This window comes from Coregonus clupeaformis, chromosome 21, assembly GCF_020615455.1.
Source record: "Coregonus clupeaformis isolate EN_2021a chromosome 21, ASM2061545v1, whole genome shotgun sequence".
Lineage (NCBI taxonomy): Eukaryota > Metazoa > Chordata > Actinopteri > Salmoniformes > Salmonidae > Coregonus > Coregonus clupeaformis.
The window spans coordinates 50,163,563-50,181,550 of record NC_059212.1 but is presented as its reverse complement, the minus strand read 5'-3'; the positions used below and the strand labels follow the sequence as shown (position 1 = coordinate 50,181,550).

General features: G+C 45.7%; 1 protein-coding gene across 1 annotated transcript in view; it reads left to right on the top strand.

Annotated features, from left to right (window-relative positions):
• mfsd14a2 (major facilitator superfamily domain containing 14A2) overlaps positions 1 to 16,339 on the top strand; it is a 49,139-nt gene extending 32,800 nt beyond the window's left edge. The window contains exons 8-12 of the mRNA XM_041842452.2: positions 455 to 526; positions 680 to 792; positions 11,186 to 11,283; positions 13,596 to 13,762; positions 14,017 to 16,339. Of these exons, the coding sequence (XP_041698386.1) occupies positions 455 to 526; positions 680 to 792; positions 11,186 to 11,283; positions 13,596 to 13,762; positions 14,017 to 14,229 (663 nt within the window). The 3' untranslated portion in view covers positions 14,230 to 16,339. The remainder of the gene's footprint in view (positions 1 to 454; positions 527 to 679; positions 793 to 11,185; positions 11,284 to 13,595; positions 13,763 to 14,016) is intronic.
• Positions 16,340 to 17,988: the final 1,649 nt, after the last annotated feature.

The following is a 17,988-nucleotide window of genomic DNA, read 5'->3' as shown; positions in this document are numbered from 1 at the left end:
TCTCCCCTCTAACCTGTCTCCTCCCCCAGGTGTCTCCTCCCCCCAGGTGTCTCCTCTAACCTGTCTCCTCCCCCAGGTGTCTCCTCCCCCCAGGTGTCTCCTCTAACCTGTCTCCTCCCCCCAGGTGTCTCCTCTAACCTGTCTCCTCCCCCAGGTGTCTCCTCTAACCTGTCTTCTCCCCCCAGGTGTCTTCTCCCCCCAGGTGTCTCCTCTAACCTGTCTTCTCCCCCAGGTGTCTTCTCCCCCAGGTGTCTCCTCTAACCTGTCTTCTCCCCCCAGGTGTCTCCTCTAACCTGTCTTCTCCCCCCAGGTGTCTCCTCTAACCTGTCTCCTCCCCCCAGGTGTCTCCTCTAACCTGTCTTCTCCCCCCAGGTGTCTCCTCCCCCCAGGTGTCTCCTCCCCCCAGGTGCCTCCTCCCCCCAGGTGTCTCCTCTAACCTGTCTTCTCCCCCCAGGTGCAAAGGTTCAGTTCAGAGACAGTAGCAGCCTTCATAGCTGTGGTGGGAATCCTCTCAATTGTTGCTCAGGTTGGTGACTTTTGACACTTGTTGTGTTGTTTTTATACTTTAGTATAGATATTCTGCCTCGCAATAGGTCCCAGAGCCAGAGTTGACATATATGTAATGAATGACTGATTGATTGGTCGATTGATTGACTACCTGCTATGTTCCCTTTGTCAGACGGTGGTTCTGGGGATCCTGATGCGCTCCATAGGGAATAAGAACACCATCCTACTGGGCCTGGGCTTCCAGATACTACAGCTGGCCTGGTACGGCTTCGGATCTCAACCATGGTCAGTACCAACTACCTACTACCATCTAATATACTAACCCTAACCCTGGTACGGCTTCGGATCTCAACCATGGTCAGTACCAACTACCTACTACCATCTAATATACTAACCCTAACCCTGGTACGGCCGGATCTCAACCATGGTCAGTACCAACTACCTACTACCATCTAATATACTAACCCCTAACCCTGGTACGGCCGGATCTCAACCATGGTCAGTACCAACTACCTACTACCATCTAATATACTAACCCCTAACCCTGGTACGGCTTCGGATCTCAACCATGGTCAGTACCAACTACCTACTACCATCTAATATACTAACCCTAACCCTGGTACGGCTTTAGATCACAACCATGGTCAGTACCAACTACCTACTACCATCTAATATACTAACCCTGGTACGGCTTCGGATCTCAACCATGGTCAGTACCAACTACCTACTACCATCTAATATACTAACCCTAACCCTGGTACGGCTTCGTACAACCATGGTCAGTACCAACTCCTACTACCATCTAATAACTAACCTAACCTGTACGGCTTCAGATCACAACCATGGTCAGTACCAACTACCTACTACCATCTAATATACTAACCCTAACCCTGGTACGGCTTCGGATCTCAACCATGGTCAGTACCAACTACCTACTACCATCTAATATACTAACCCTAACCCTGGTACAGCTTCAGATCACAACCATGGTCAGTACCTACTACCATCTAATATACTAACCCTGGTACGGCTTCGGATCTCAACCATGGTCAGTACCAACTACCTACTACCATCTAATATACTAACCCTAACCCTGGTACGGCTTCAGATCACAACCATGGTCAGTACCAACTACCTACTACCATCTAATATACTAACCCTAACCCTGGTACGGCTTCGGATCTCAACCATGGTCAGTACCAACTACCTACTACCATCTAATATACTAACCCTAACCCTGGTACGGCTTCAGATCACAACCATGGTCAGTACCAACTACCTACTACCATCTAATATACTAACCCTAACCCTGGTACGGCTTCGGATCTCAACCATGGTCAGTACCAACTACCTACTACCATCTAATATACTAACCCTGGTACGGCTTCGGATCTCAACCATGGTCAGTACCATCTAATATACTAACCCTGGTACGGCTTCGGATCTCAACCATGGTCAGTACCAACTACCATCTAATATACTAACCCTAACCCTGGTACGGCTTCGGATCTCAACCATGGTCAGTACCAACTACCTACTACCATCTAATATACTAACCCTAACCCTGGTACGGCTTCGGATCTCAACCATGGTCAGTACCAACTACCTACTACCATCTAATATACTAACCCTAACCCTGGTACGGCTTCGGATCTCAACCATGGTCAGTACCAAATACCTACTACCATCTAATATACTAACCCTAACCCTGGTACGGCTTCGGATCTCAACCATGGTCAGTACCTACTAACCCTGACCTCAACCATGGTCAGTACCAAATACCTACTACCATCTAATATACTAACCCTAACCCTGGTACGGCTTCGGATCTCAACCATGGTCAGTACCTACTACCATCTAATACACTAACCCTGACCTCCACCCTTACCCTAACATACTGACCACACTAACCCTGACCTCCACCCTGACCCTACCATACTGACCACACTAACCCTGACCTCCACCCTGACCCTAACATACTGACCACACTAACCCTGACCTCCACCCTTACCCTACCATACTGACCACACTAACCCTGACCTCCACCCTGACCCTACCATACTGACCACACTAACCCTGACCTCCACCCTAACATACTGACCACACTAACCCTGACCTCCACCCTTACCCTACCATACTGACCACACTAACCCTGACCTCCACCCTGACCCTAACATACTGACCACACTAACCCTGACCTCCACCCTGACCCTACCATACTGACCACACTAACCCTGACCTCCACCCTGACCCTAACATACTGACCACACTAACCCTGACCTCCACCCTGACCCTACCATACTGACCACACTAACCCTGACCTCCACCCTGACCCTAACATACTGACCACACTAACCCTGACCTCCACCCTGACCCTAACATACTGACCACACTAACCTGACCTCCACCTGACCTAACATACTGACCACACTAACCCTGACCTCCACCCTGACCCTACCATACTGACCACACTAACCCTGACCTCCACCCTGACCCTAACATACTGACCACACTAACCCTGACCTCCACCCTGACCCTACCATACTGACCACACTAACCCTGACCTCCACCCTTACCCTACCATACTGACCACACTAACCCTGACCTCCACCCTGACCCTAACATACTGACCACACTAACCCTGACCTAAACCCACACCTGACCCCATACATGACCACACTAACCCTGACCTCCACCTTACCCTACACATACTGACCACACTAACCCTGACCTCCACCCTCACCCTAACATACTGACCACACTAACCCTGACCTCCACCTACATACTGACCACACTAACCCTGACCTCCACCCTAACATACTGACCACACTAACCCTGACCTCCACCCTGACCCTACCATACTGACCACACTAACCCTGACCTCCACCCTGACCCTACCATACTGACCACACTAACCCTGACCTCCACCCTGACCCTACCATACTGACCACACTAACCCTGACCTCCACCCTGACCCTACCATACTGACCACACTAACCCTGACCTCCACCCTGACCCTACCATACTGACCACACTAACCCTGACCTCCACTCTGACCCTACCATACTGACCACACTAACCCTGACCTCCACCCTGACCCTACCATACTGACCCTTTAAGCACAACTTTTTGTGGAGCAGGGGGACTGAAGGGACAGGGTAGAGAAAGTAGTCCTGATACAGTCCTGATGCTCTGTGTTGTTAGTGGTTAGGCCCCGGGAGAGAAAGTAGTCCTGATACAGTCCTGATGCTCTGTGTTGTTAGTGGTTAGGCCCCGGGAGAGAAAGTAGTCCTGATGCAGTCCTGATGCTCTGTGTTGTTTGTGGTTAGGCCCCGGGAGAGAAAGTAGTCCTGATGCAGTCCTGATGCTCTGTGTTGTTAGTGGTTAGGCCCCGGGAGAGAAAGTAGTCCTGATGCAGTCCTGATGCTCTGTGTTGTTAGTGGTTAGCCCCGGAGAAAGTAGTCCTGATGCAGTCCTGATCTCTGTGTTGTTGTGGTTAGCCGGAGAGAAAGTAGTCCTGATACAGTCCTGATGCTCTGTGTTGTTAGTGGTTAGGCCCCGGGAGAGAAAGTAGTCCTGATGCAGTCCTGATGCTCTGTGTTGTTTGTGGTTAGGCCCCGGGAGAGAAAGTAGTCCTGATGCAGTCCTGATGCTCTGTGTTGTTGGTGGTTAGGCCCCGGGAGAGAAAGTAGTCCTGATACAGTCCTGATGCTCTGTGATGTTAGTGGTTAGGCCCCAGGAGAGAAAGTAGTCCTGATGCAGTCCTAATGCTCTGTGATGTTAGTGGTTAGGCCCCGGGAGAGAAAGTAGTCCTGATGCAGTCCTAATGCTCTGTGTTGTTAGTGGTTAGGCCCCAGGAGAGAAAGTAGTCCTGATGCAGTCCTGATGCTCTGTGGTGTTAGTGGTTAGGCCCCGGGAGAGAAAGTAGTCCTGATTTAGTCCTAATGCTCTGTGTTGTTAGTGGTTAGGCCCCGGGAGAGAAAGTAGTCCTGATGCTCTGTGTTGTTAGTGGTTAGGCCCCGGGAGAGAAAGTAGTCCTGATGCAGTCCTGATGCTCTGATGCTCTGTGTTGTTAGTGGTTAGGCCCCGGGAGAGAAAGTAGTCCTGATGCAGTCCTGATGCTCTGTGTTGTTAGTGGTTAGGCCCCGGGAGAGAAAGTAGTCCTGATGCAGTCCTGATACTCTGTGTTGTTAGTGGTTAGGCCCCGGGAGAGAAAGTAGTCCTGATGCAGTCCTAATGCTCTGTGTTGTTAGTGGTTAGGCCCCGGGAGAGAAAGTAGTCCTGATTTAGTCCTAATGCTCTGTGTTGTTAGTGGTTAGGCCCCGGGAGAGAAAGTAGTCCTGATGCAGTCCTGATGCTCTGTGTTGTTAGTGGTTAGGCCCCGGGAGAGAAAGTAGTCCTGATGCAGTCCTGATGCTCTGATTCTCTGTGTTGTTAGTGGTTAGGCCCCGGGAGAGAAAGTAGTCCTGATACAGTCCTGATGCTCTGTGTTGTTAGTGGTTAGGCCCCGGGAGAGAAAGTAGTCCTGATGCAGTCCTAATGCTCTGTGTTGTTAGTGGTTAGGCCCCGGGAGAGAAAGTAGTCCTGATGCAGTCCTGATGCGCTGTGTTGTTAGTGGTTAGGCCCCGGGAGAGAAAGTAGTCCTGATGCAGTCCTGATGCTCTGATGCTCTGTGTTGTTAGTGGTTAGGCCCCGGGAGAGAAAGTAGTCCTGATGCAGTCCTGATGCTCTGATTCTCTGTGTTGTTAGTGGTTAGGCCCCGGGAGAGAAAGTAGTCCTGATGCAGTCCTGATGCTCTGATGCTCTGTGTTGTTAGTGGTTAGGCCCCGGGAGAGAAAGTAGTCCTGATGCAGTCCTGATGCTCTGTGTTGTTAGTGGTTAGGCCCCGGGGAGAAAGTAGTCCTGATGCAGTCCTGATACTCTGTTGTTAGTGGTTTGGGCCCGGGAAGAGAAAGTAGTCCTGATGCAGTCCTGATGCTCTGTGTTGTTAGTGGTTAGGCCCGGGAGAGAAAGTAGTCTGATGCAGTCCTGATGCTCTGTGTTGTTAGTGGTTAGGCCCCGGGAGAGAAAGTAGTCCTGATACAGTCCTGATGCTCTGTGTTGTTAGTGGTTAGGGCCCCCAGTAGTCCTGATGCGTATGCTCTGTGTTGTTAGTGGTTAGGCCCCGGGAGAGAAAGTAGTCCTGATGCAGTCCTGATGCTCTGTGTTGTTAGTGGTTAGGCCCCCGGGAGAGAAAGTAGTCCTGATGCAGTCCTGATGCTCTGATGCTCTGTGTTGTTAGTGGTTAGGCCCCGGGAGAGAAAGTAGTCCTGATGCAGTCCTGATGCTCTGTGTTGTTAGTGGTTAGGCCCCGGGAGAGAAAGTAGTCCTGATGCAGTCCTGATGCTCTGTGTTGTTAGTGGTTAGGCCCCGGGAGAGAAAGTAGTCCTGATGCAGTCCTGATGCTCTGTGTTGTTAGTGGTTAGGCCCGGGAGAGAAAGTAGTCCTGATACAGTCCTGATGCTCTGTGTTGTTAGTGGTTAGGCCCCGGGAGAGAAAGTAGTCCTGATGCAGTCCTAATGCTCTGTGTTGTTAGTGGTTAGGCCCCGGGAGAGAAAGTAGTCCTGATGCAGTCCTGATGCTCTGTGTTGTTAGTGGTTAGGCCCCGGGAGAGAAAGTAGTCCTGATGCAGTCCTGATGCTCTGATGCTCTGTGTTGTTAGTGGTTAGGCCCCGGGAGAGAAAGTAGTCCTGATACAGTCCTGATGCTCTGTGTTGTTAGTGGTTAGGCCCCGGGAGAGAAAGTAGTCCTGATACAGTCCTGATGCTCTGTGTTGTTTGTGGTTAGGCCCCGGGAGAGAAAGTAGTCATGATGCAGTCCTAATGCTCTGTGGTGTTAGTGGTTAGGCCCCGGGAGAGAAAGTAGTCCTGATACTCTGTGTTGTTAGTGGTTAGGCCCCGGGAGAGAAAGTAGTCCTGATGCAGTCCTAATGCTCTGTGTGGTTAGTGGTTAGGCCCCGGGAGAGAAAGTAGTCCTGATGCAGTCCTGATGCTCTGTGGTGTTAGTGGTTAGGCCCCGGGAGAGAAAGTAGTCCTGATGCAGTCCTGATACTCTGTGTTGTTAGTGGTTAGGCCCCGGGAGAGAAAGTAGTCCTGATACAGTCCTGATGCTCTTTGTTGTTAGTGGTTAGGCCCCGGGAGAGAAAGTAGTCCTGATGCAGTCCTAATGCTCTGTGTTGTTAGTGGTTAGGCCCCGGGAGAGAAAGTAGTCCTGATGCAGTCCTGATGCTCTGTGTTGTTAGTGGTTAGGCCCCGGGAGAGAAAGTAGTCCTGATGCAGTCCTGATGCTCTGTGTTGTTAGTGGTTAGGCCCCGGGAGAGAAAGTAGTCCTGATGCAGTCCTGATGCTCTGATTCTCTGTGTTGTTAGTGGTTAGGCCCCGGGAGAGAAAGTAGTCCTGATGCAGTCTTAATGCTCTGTGTTGTTAGTGGTTAGGCCCCGGGAGAGAAAGTAGTCCTGATGCAGTCCTGATGCTCTGATGCTCTGTGTTGTTAGTGGTTAGGCCCCGGGAGAGAAAGTAGTCCTGATGCAGTCCTGATGCTCTGTGTTGTTAGTGGTTAGGCCCCGGAGAGAAAGTAGTCCTGATGCAGTCCTGATGCTCTGTGTTGTTAGTGGTTAGGCCCGGAGAGAGAAAGTAGTCCTGATGCAGTCCTGATGCTCTGATTCTCTGTGTTGTTAGTGGTTAGGCCCGGGAGAGAAAGTAGTCCTGATGCAGTCTTAATGCTCTGTGTTGTTAGTGGTTAGGCCCCGGGAGAGAAAGTAGTCCTGATGCAGTCCTGATGCTCTGTGTTGTTAGTGGTTAGGCCCCGGGAGAGAAAGTAGTCCTGATGCAGTCCTGATGCTCTGATGCTCTGTGTTGTTAGTGGTTAGGCCCCGGGAGAGAAAGTAGTCCTGATGCAGTCCTGATACTCTGTGTTGTTAGTGGTTAGGCCCCGGGAGAGAAAGTAGTCCTGATGCAGTCCTAATGCTCCGTGTTGTTAGTGATTAGGCCCCGGGAGAGAAAGTAGTCCTGATGCAGTACTGATACGCTGTCTAGTGTTGTCTTCACCTGTTTTGAATGTTATATTGTTTTTGTGCATCTCTGATCGATGTTCTACCAATTTCCAGGGTAATTTCATGTTTTCATGTGTATCTGAGATATTGCCGTTCAAACAGGAAGAAATGTGTCAGTATGACATAGCATTGCGATAAAGGCGCTCCCACTACACTGGAAGTTAATAGGAATACGACTTTTAGAATTCAAAAAAAGTATCACACGTCAGATTTCAACACTGGCCAAGTCATAAAGCTGGAGGTTGTGTTCTCTCAAATGAGCCATTGATCATATTTTTTTATGTTCCTACCTAGAAATGTTTTATTTAACAGAGGGTCTAACACATGTATCCTATTTGTCTGTCTCTTCAGTCCAGGGTGCGTTGCATGGTGCCGTTGTAAATATCAGACTCCACTCTGTGAGACACAACGATCTGCAGGTTGAACATGGTGAGATTGTGGACTCCTGATAGTGCAGTTTGTTTAGGCGATTTTACAGCCAACTAGCTACTTCACATGCTGATATTGACCAGCGGTGGAAAAAGTACCCAATTTGGCATACTTGAGTAAAAGTAAAGATACCTTAATAGAAAATGACTCAAGTAAAAGTCAGTAAAATTCTACTTAAGTATCAAAAGTAAGTGTAAATCATTTAAAATTCCTTATATTAAGCAAACCAGATGGCACAATTGTCTTGTTTTTATTTTATTTTCTTTTCTTTACGGATAGCCAGGGGCACACTCCAACACTCAGACATCATTTACAAATGAGGCATGTATGAGTCCACCAGAGGCAGTAGGATGAACTGGGATGTTCTCTTGATAAGTGTGTGAATTTGACCATTTTCCTGTCTTGTAAGCATTCAACATGAAATGAATACTTTTGGGTGTCGGGAAAATGTATGGAGTAAAAAGTACATTATTTTCTTTAGGAATGTAGTTAAGTAAAATAAGTCAAAAATAGTAAAGTACAGGTACCCCCCCAAAAAACTACTTAAATAGTACTTTAAAGTATTTTTACTTTAGTACTTTACACCACTGATATTGACATTTAAACAAGGTTGGGATCATTAACGTTACGAAAAAAATCCCGAACTGAAAAATAATGTTTTTGTTGTTTTTTCCCCCACTTAACTTTACTGTGATTTATAATTAATTAACACAAAACATATTATTTTCCGTGTTATAGCCGATAGGCTATAAAGACCTGGGGAAGTTGTGTAATTTTAACTTCAGGCCACTTGGTGAATTTTCAAGGCATTCAAGACAAGACATTGCGAGCTGCAGATTACCAAAACATATGAGCACGCTTCAGTTCTGCCTCTCTCCCTGGCGCTGGCATGCCTGCTCCGTCTCTTCGCTAATGATGCAAGTGTGTGTTCGGTCTTCGGTCTGTTACGTGTAGAAAATCCTAGCCTATTCACGGCACCGACGTCGTCCTGCCAGTCTTGCGAGCACGGGGTAGCCTACTCTTCGTTGGCTACCGGTAGCCTGTATCAATTACGCTTTTCAGACATAATGTACTGTCGCCCCTTGAAAGCGCCTCGTCTACGGCATGTTTGTCTGTTAAGGTAGCGTACGACCCGTCATTCAGTGCAGGTGTTTAGCTAAAACAAAGGGTTTTGTTTAGTTTTTTTGCCTGTTTTGCATGATATTTTGGCATTAATACGTGTCACATATCAGTTTGCAAACAATGTAAAAAAAAAAAAATTTTAAAAAATGTATTGAGTTAATAAAGCCGCATACAAACGTGGTCTCTTTTTTTTGTCTGCCTGTCTGTTTCATCCCGGCTCCCGACACGTTCATTACTATGGGACAGCTGGAGATCGAATTTGAATATTGAAACAATGTTGCAAATGTAGGCGAGACTGACAGCAAGGTTTATACGAATCTCCACTGTTGAAAACAAAATGATAGTCTAAAAGAAATGGGAGATAATGTCTAGATGCTTTTTATCGTGGAGATCATGTTTATAAATTGCCTGGCTGGGCTGATGAGAGAGTGGATTGCGCAGTGAGATGGAACAGAGTAAATAGGCATTTCAACGTCATAGATTTAGCCGGTGGTAACCTGTGGAATAGACAACGGCTGGAATGCGGTTTTAACCAATCAGCATCCAGGATTAGACCCACCCGTTGTATAAAACTTAATCGCCTGGCCCTAGTGGTCATACATGCGTAATAGGACCATTATTCTGCATTGTAAATTGATGTGCAATTTTATGAATTTTTTTCTTAGCGTTTTTATGGAAAACTGATAAATGGCTTTTTTTTTTTTTGTCACATCCCTAGTGTGTAGCTATGTTTGCTAGCTAGCTAGCAAGCCAGCCCATAGAGAGAGCATGGCATTGTGGGTTTTGTAGTCGACTTGAGCTGCAACAGATATCCACAACGATTTCCACGTCGCTACCAACCTTTATTATAACGACGAAATGAAACATTTATTCACGAAAAATGTTGTTCTCACATATTAAAAGGGGCAGCTGAATATTTTTGTCTCGCCTAATGATTGTGCACAAGGACTTTTATTCATGAACTTTTAGTAATTTCTTATCATTAAAACACTCATACTTTAATTGAATGATGTCTCTGACAAGGAGTCCTATAGTCCAGGACTCCTTGTCAGAGTCCTGGACTATAGTAATACATTAGCCATATCACTCATGTTGTGGCAGGGCAGGCGCTTTGTTGATTAGTGATGTAGAACTGTTTATCTGTTTTTTACTGTTGTATCTAAATTATTTATTTTAACATGCATTAGTTAAAAGACGCAGGTCCCAAAAATGAACTTAAATAAACGATATACCCCATTTACTTCTTACTGGTAATACATGCTTATTCGTTATATTTTTTGGGTGTAATTATGGCACAAAATATTTTGGCTGGTTAAAAAAAATCTGTGGTTGGTAGATTTTTTAAAATCTATTTGCCGCAGTGGCTGGTGGACTAAAGTTCATTCCCCACCCTGGGTGTGTGCTCTGCTACCCGACCTGAGCCCGACAGACCCCGACATTATACATCGAGGTTAGGGCTGGGTAGGACCTGTACTTTCATCAATAACTATGGTACGGGTAGGGCTCTGGTATCACTAAATTGATTACTAACATTTTGAAGCTGAGCCATTTGCACGTGTTCTGCCCGCACAGTACAGACATAGCTGACCAAGATCATAACATGGTGTCAGAAGTCAAATATAAAACAGGAGAGATTATTTCACAGAAAATAATGTTCCTTGAGTTTTGTTGGAGTTTATAGTGATTTAAATATAGATAACTGCTGTCTCGTGATTGAGCAGAGCAGCCCAAGCGGAGCCGTTGCTATGGATACTCACAGACTCAGAACTCGCATGAGCAGAGTGCATGCAGGGTGAGCTGCCTGCGCACAGAGAGCGAGTTACAGACCGAGAGGGCAGCTAATGGATTTACTAACCGAGGAAGTGGTTTCGGGCAGGGCTGAGCTTTTCAATTTGGCAGAAGCGATCGGGCCTGGGTAGAGTAGGGCCTGAATATTGCGGGCATGGGTAGGGCTTAAAATTCAACGCTCGTGCAGGGCTCTAGTGTGTGACGAGGTGTGTGTAACGTTGTGTGTGTGTGTTCTCTCTCTCCCATCAGGATGATGTGGGCAGCAGGAGCGGTAGCGGCTATGTCTAGCATCACATTCCCAGCCGTCAGTGCCATCGTGTCCCGCAACGCAGACCCCGACCAGCAGGGTGAGCTAATACAACCACAGCCAAAAACTGTATTAGCCCCAATACAAGACTGCCCTAATCATAAATTGACCCCTTCTTTCTCAGATCTGAAATGTTATTCTAGATCATGTACAATGCTCAGTCTTGTAAATTTGCTCTCGAGATTGCAACCCACATATTCATCATAGTTATTATGCAAGACCATTGTAGTGAATATGTCAACGTTATATGGGGAAACGCAGTAGCTGAAAGTTGGGCTGGGTGATATGCCCAGAATATCATATCACAACATTTTTCTCATTTTTGACAGTATTTGACGGTGTTTTATGTTTTTTAATAATACAAATTCTAACTGCTTTCTGAGTAGTTGACTGTAAGTCGCTTTGGATAAAAGCGTCTGCTAAATGGCATATTATTATTATTATTATTAGTTCATGACCCTAGGGTGGCAACACATAAATTATAAGTGATTTCAATAAGGTTTTCTCTCTTCTGATTTTGTTTTATACTGTTCAAACTTCAACCAAATTTTCCATTATCAGAATAATTATTTTCCTCTAAACAGGCCTCCATCCAACTTTTTTTATGCGAGTAAAGTTCGGATAAAAAAATGTAATGACAGGCCTGATGGAAACAGCAAATTTGTCTGTAAACTTTCCAAATGTCGACAGAATAAAATATGCTAGACAAGATGGGATCTTTTTGTGTCGGTAAAATGTATTATGCGAGAAATGGTGGTGGAAACTCCTTTATGCGCACATTGATATAATAACCATCCTATGGAAGTAAACTTGGAGTGATGCGATATGTTGTGTAGCCATGTACCTTTTATACCATTTACAAAGGTATTTCAAAATACAATGGTATGATTTTTCCATACTGTAAAAAAAAAAAAAAAATGTCTGTATATGTATTGGGGTGCTATACTATTTGAAATCTAAGATAATGAAATTCTCCAGCTTTGCAGGTGGTTTGCTAATTTGCTAGTAGCTAAGTGGCTAGATGTCAAGATCAAGCTTCTTGGTTACAGCAGAGACATTCAATCCCCTCCTGGATCAAGATCCCTGTTGCCTAAATTGTTTTGTGCGTCAAAATAATAATTAACGTTTATTTTTATGGCGCCCCTTGTGTGCACTTCCGGTAATACCATATACACGGGTATGGTACAGAAACGGTATGACGGTATGAACATCTGGATACCGCCAAACCCTCATCCTCCCGCTACAACTCGGGAAGCCATGTATTTTATTAGGCTACAGAGGACGTTCACAGGGTGGTGAAAGTGACCGGTGATGAGCTTGATGCTGCTTATTCCGGTTTATTTATTTTTTATTTTATTTTACCCCCTTTTTCTCCCCAATTTCGTGGTATCCAATTGGTAGTTACAGTCTTGTCCCATCGCTGCAACTCCCGTACGGACACGGGAGAGGCTAAGGTCGAGAGTCGTGCGTCCTCCATAACACAACCCAACCGAGCCGCACTGCTTGTTGACACAAGAAGCCAGCCGCACCAATGTGCCGGAGGAAACACCGTACACCAGGCGACCGAGTCAGCGTGCGCAGCGCCCGGCCTGCCACGGGAGTCGCTAGTGCGCGAAGGGACATGGACATCCCTGCCGGCCAAACCCTCCCCTACCCTAGACAGCGCCGCCCCGTGGGTCTCCCGGTCGCGGCCAGCACTCCTTGTTCTCTTTTGTACAAAACCATTAGTAGAGATGAAAATGCGATGGAAACCCATTTAACTTGTCGGTTTTTTTTATTCGGTGCGTTGGAATTTAACCGCAAAAGTCATTTTGATGTGCCCTACGTCATCGCGTACAACCTTTTATCCGTAACAAGTTAATCTGGTGGGAAAATGCACATATTGTTTTTAATGCGGATTCTAGAATACTCGCATGACAATCTGTCGCCAGTTGGATGGAAACCTAGCTGGTGACGATGTATTTTCAATGGATTAAATGGCAGTTCTTACTTTCGCCACAAGGCGCATTGTGCCGATTTTCGAGGGTACTTTTGGCGCCAGCACTTTCTCACAGGCCAGATTCATGGCAAGAAAGTAAATGTGCATCCAAAGCTCTTGCTAGCTAATTAGCAGTTCTCAACCGTTAGCAGTCCCTTACTGGTGGTAAGAACAGACGATTTGACGTCATTTTTCGAGTTTCATCTCTCAGTTATTACATTGATATTACATTTAACAAACCAAACATTGAAATACCTGTATGTAAAGTAAAAACCCAAACCGAACCATGCATCAATACTGGTATATAGTACAGTTTACCGCCCGGCCCTAGCTGAAAGGGCATATTAATTGAATGGCTTTGTATCCGTCTCTAGGTGTTGTCCAAGGGGTGATAACAGGTATCCGTGGTCTGTGTAACGGTCTGGGCCCAGCCTTCTATGGCTTTATATTCTACCTGTTCCATGTGGAGCTGACTGATCTGGACGCTGTAGACAGCCATGGGAAAGAAACCAAACCTAACATGGCCAACCCTGCTGACGAGGTGAGACCATGGAGTGGTGGATGGGACCGGACTGAGGATAGATCCAGACACAATTTAGATCCAACAGTATTGGATAGGCCAAAGCTATATCATGGCGTTCACTTGCCTATAAGAAGATGGAGGTCTTCATTCATAATCTCCTACCTACTGTACATCTGACTGAAGGAACTGTTGTAGGGCACTTTGCTAAAACACACACATCCCCCTTTCACAAATACCCTCCCCATTAAACATCAGTTTCTCTCTTCCTCCAGAGTTCCATCATCCCCGGCCCTCCCTTCCTGTTCGGAGCATGCTCCGTACTACTCGCTCTGTTAGTAGCCCTGTTCATCCCAGAGCACAGTGGCCCGGGGGTCCGGCTGGGAGGCTACAAGAAACACAGCAACGGGGCCCAGAGCCACTCACACAGCCCTCCCAGTAGCGGGGCCGAGGGCAAGGATCCGCTACTGGATGGCAGCTGTGTATAACACCAGCCTGGGGGCACATACACCACACCAGCTCCCCCCTGAGCCCGAACAAGTGAACCGTTATGAAACAAACCGTTATTCTAACACTTTCACACGCGTATCCAGATGAGTGGCCTCTTCTACGGGCAGGGAAGACCTGAACACCTCGTGGGCTGTCATTTATCTGAAGCACCGGAGTTGTAACGGTGTGGTGTGAAGAGTTACGAAAGGCCCTGAAAGGGATGGAGAGAGAGAGAGAGGACGGGTAGCGCTGTGGATTGGTGTTCTGTTGGGAGAGACTTGGTTGAGCTGATCTCTGCCCTGAGCAGGAAGTGAGGCAGGAAGAGGATAAAGGAGGTGGGGATGTAGAGGTCCTGCCAGAGAGCCATGCAGCACATGGATGGGATCTGGTTGGGGTGAAGGTTCAAGGCTATCTGAACTGTTACTAAGCTCTGTGTGATGATGGATTTGTCCCAAATGGCACCCTAGTCCCTATATAGTGCACTTCTTTTGACCAGGGCCCACTAGGGAATAGGGTACCATTTAGCCAAGCAGCCCACTCTGACAACAACTGTTTTTTTGTCCCTGGGAGAGTAAGTCACCAACAAAGTTCTGCTGGCCAGTTTACAAGCTAACAAACTTCTGTTGTGACTGATTTTATTGTCTTAATATGGAAGAAGAGTAAGCAGGTCTTCCTCTGTGTGTGTCCAAAGCTGGGCGAGAAGCTACTGGATGCTTCCCAAATCGTACCCTGTTCCCTTCATAGTGCACTACTTTTGGCCAAAGGCTCCATTTGGGAGGCAAACACCGTAGAACATGAGGAGAGTGGAGCCTCTGAAGATCCATCTAAGAACCACTACCCATCCAGATGGGGACAGCGCAGTAGACTTCAACCTAGAACGATTTTATAGAGGGACTTGAACAAAACATTTGACCAACCAACCTCCATTCCATTGAATATCACACTTAACTGAGAGTAGTGTTTAAAGAGACGCACCACTTTTTTTAGTTTTTCAATGTTTACCTTCCTGTCATCCGATACATTAGACTAGCAGACAGTACAGGACAGTTTGGGTTGGATATTTTTCCTCTGTTCATCACACACTTAAGGCTAATTGTGCTTGAGGTTGTTATTCCAGATAAATGTTGCCTTGAAGTGACATTGTCGTCATATTAATATATTACAACAACCTGTATGAAGACTGTTGCCTGACCGTCTGAGGTGGGTCTGTAATTGTTGCTATCGCTGCTGTTGGAGCCTTAAGTCATTTTAGTCTTGTTTTCTAATTCTACTCTCCTCACAACCCTCTTCTATGTGAATCTAGCTAGACACAACCATAGTTAACACACAGACTGGCATGACTGTAGTTCAGTTAACAACTTGCCCATAGACTGCTTCTGGTTCTTTATTCACAAAGTGTCTCAGAGTAGGAGTGCTGATTTAGGATCAGTTTTGCCTGTTAGATCATAGTGAATCAGATGATATGGTCGGGGGACAACCTGATCCTAGTATTCCTACTATAAGATATGCTTTGTGAGTAAAAGTGTCCTGATCTGTAATGTTGGTATCAATGTGAGCGCTGATATTGTTAATAAAAACGGCCTGTAATAATATTATTAGGTTCAGTAAAAATTTAATATCATTTGTTGTTCTGCGGTAGGACAGTAAAGGTTAAATGTTGTGTGGTATTAGAAGAGGCTGCAGATGTGGTTTTAGCTCCCGTCCGACTTTCATTGCAAAGGTGTTGCAGATACTACTAGAAATCTTTGCTGTTGTACTTTTTGAAACAATATATTTTTTTTATGTACCGGTAAATGAGCCTCAAGTGCATTGAAATAACCAAATAGAACCGATTTGGTGTCAAAATGTTGGACATTTTATCAGAATTTCAATTTAGTCCAATTATTTCATTTTTGTGTGCCATGTTTGTTTTTTTTGTTAATTTGTTTGAGTACTTTAACTTTGGTGGGGGTTTTTGTCAGAATTTTTTTGTCAAAGTTTAATTGCTATTTTGAATAGCTTTTAACATTTAGACGTTCCATTTTTTTTATTTGTGGATTTCATGACGACGTTTTGGGGATTGGTTGAATGTTCAGCTTAGCAATTAAAAAAAACATTTCTCAATGGTCAGTTCGATATAACAATAAGCTGTTAATTTTGTTTGAATTTTATCAATAGATGACATCACTAGCATAATTGAATGTTCTAAGCAATACATGTTGTCGTTATGCCAACCAAACATACTATTCATAATGTCAACTGGGTTAGCAGTGAGGCCATTCACTTTTATTTCTGTTCTACTTGTGTGTTCCAACTGGCACCCTATGGGCCCTGGTCAAAAGTAGGATGCCATTTGGGATTCATCCTAAAAGTCTCTCAAAATCTATATTTATATATGCCAATGCTCAGAATATATTGAATCGGACCAACACCTATTGGACCAACAACACTTAAGGACAGTAAATCCAATGACTAAAATCCTACATGAATTATTACGATTGATTCAGCACCAGCCACAACACATTTACAGTTGAAACACGTATTTCAGTAAATGTACAAACATTTGTGTACTTAACATACGTGTGTGTGTGTGTGTGTGTGTGTGTGCGCGCACACATAAACATTAGGAACACCTTCCTAATATTGAGTTGCACCCCCTTTTGCCCTCAGAACAGCCTCAATTCGTCGGGGCATGGACTCTACAAGGTGTCGACGGCGTTCCACAGGGATGCTGACCCATGTTGACTCCAATGCTTCCCACAGTTGTGTCAAGTTGGCTAGATGTCCTTTGGGTCGTGGACCATTCTTGATACACATAGGAAACTGTTGAGTGTGAAAAACCCAACAGCGTTGCAGTTCTTGATACAAACCGGTGCACCTGACACCTACTACCATACCCCGTTCTAAGACACTTAAATATTTTGTTTTGCCCATTCACCCTCTGAATGGCACACATACACAATGCATGTCTCAAATGTCTCGAGGCTTAAAAGTCCTTTAAGCTGTCTCCTCCCCTTCATTTACACTGATTGAAGTAGATTTAACAGGTGACATCAATAAGGGATCATAGCTTTCACCTGGATTCACCTGGTCAGTCTGTCGTGGAAAGAGCAGGTGTTCCTAATGTTTTGTAAACTCAGTGTGGTATCCTACCGGGCTGATTGCTACAGTAGTGTGGAGGAACTATACTGAACAAAAATATAAATGCAACCGTTTCAAAGATTTTACTGAGTTACATATCATATAAGGAAATCGGTCAATTGAAATAAATAAATTAGGCCCTAATCTATGGATTTCACATGACTGGGAATACAGATATGCATCTGTTGGTCACAGATACCTTATCACGCTGAAACATGAGGTGATGGCTGCGGATGAATGGCACCACAGTGGGCCTCAGGATCTCGTCACGGTATCTCTGTGCATTCAAATTGCCATCGATTAAAATGCAACTGTGTTCGTTGTCCGTAGTTTATGCCTGCTCATACCATAACCCCACCGCCACCATGGGGGCACTCTGTTCAGTGTTGACATCCGCACACGTGGCCTGCGTTTTGTGAGGCTGGTTGGAGGCGGCTTATGGTAGAGAAATGATGAGAAAAAAGAAGAAACCCGCACACTGCTCTTGCTAGTATCACTGCTCTTTATTACGTTTTACGTATAGGCCTCAAGGCCTTCGTCAGAGCGGTAGATAAATTAACATTCAGTTCTCCGGCAACAGCTCTGGTGGACATTCCTGCAGTCGGCATGCCAATTGCATTCTCCTTCAAAACTTGAGA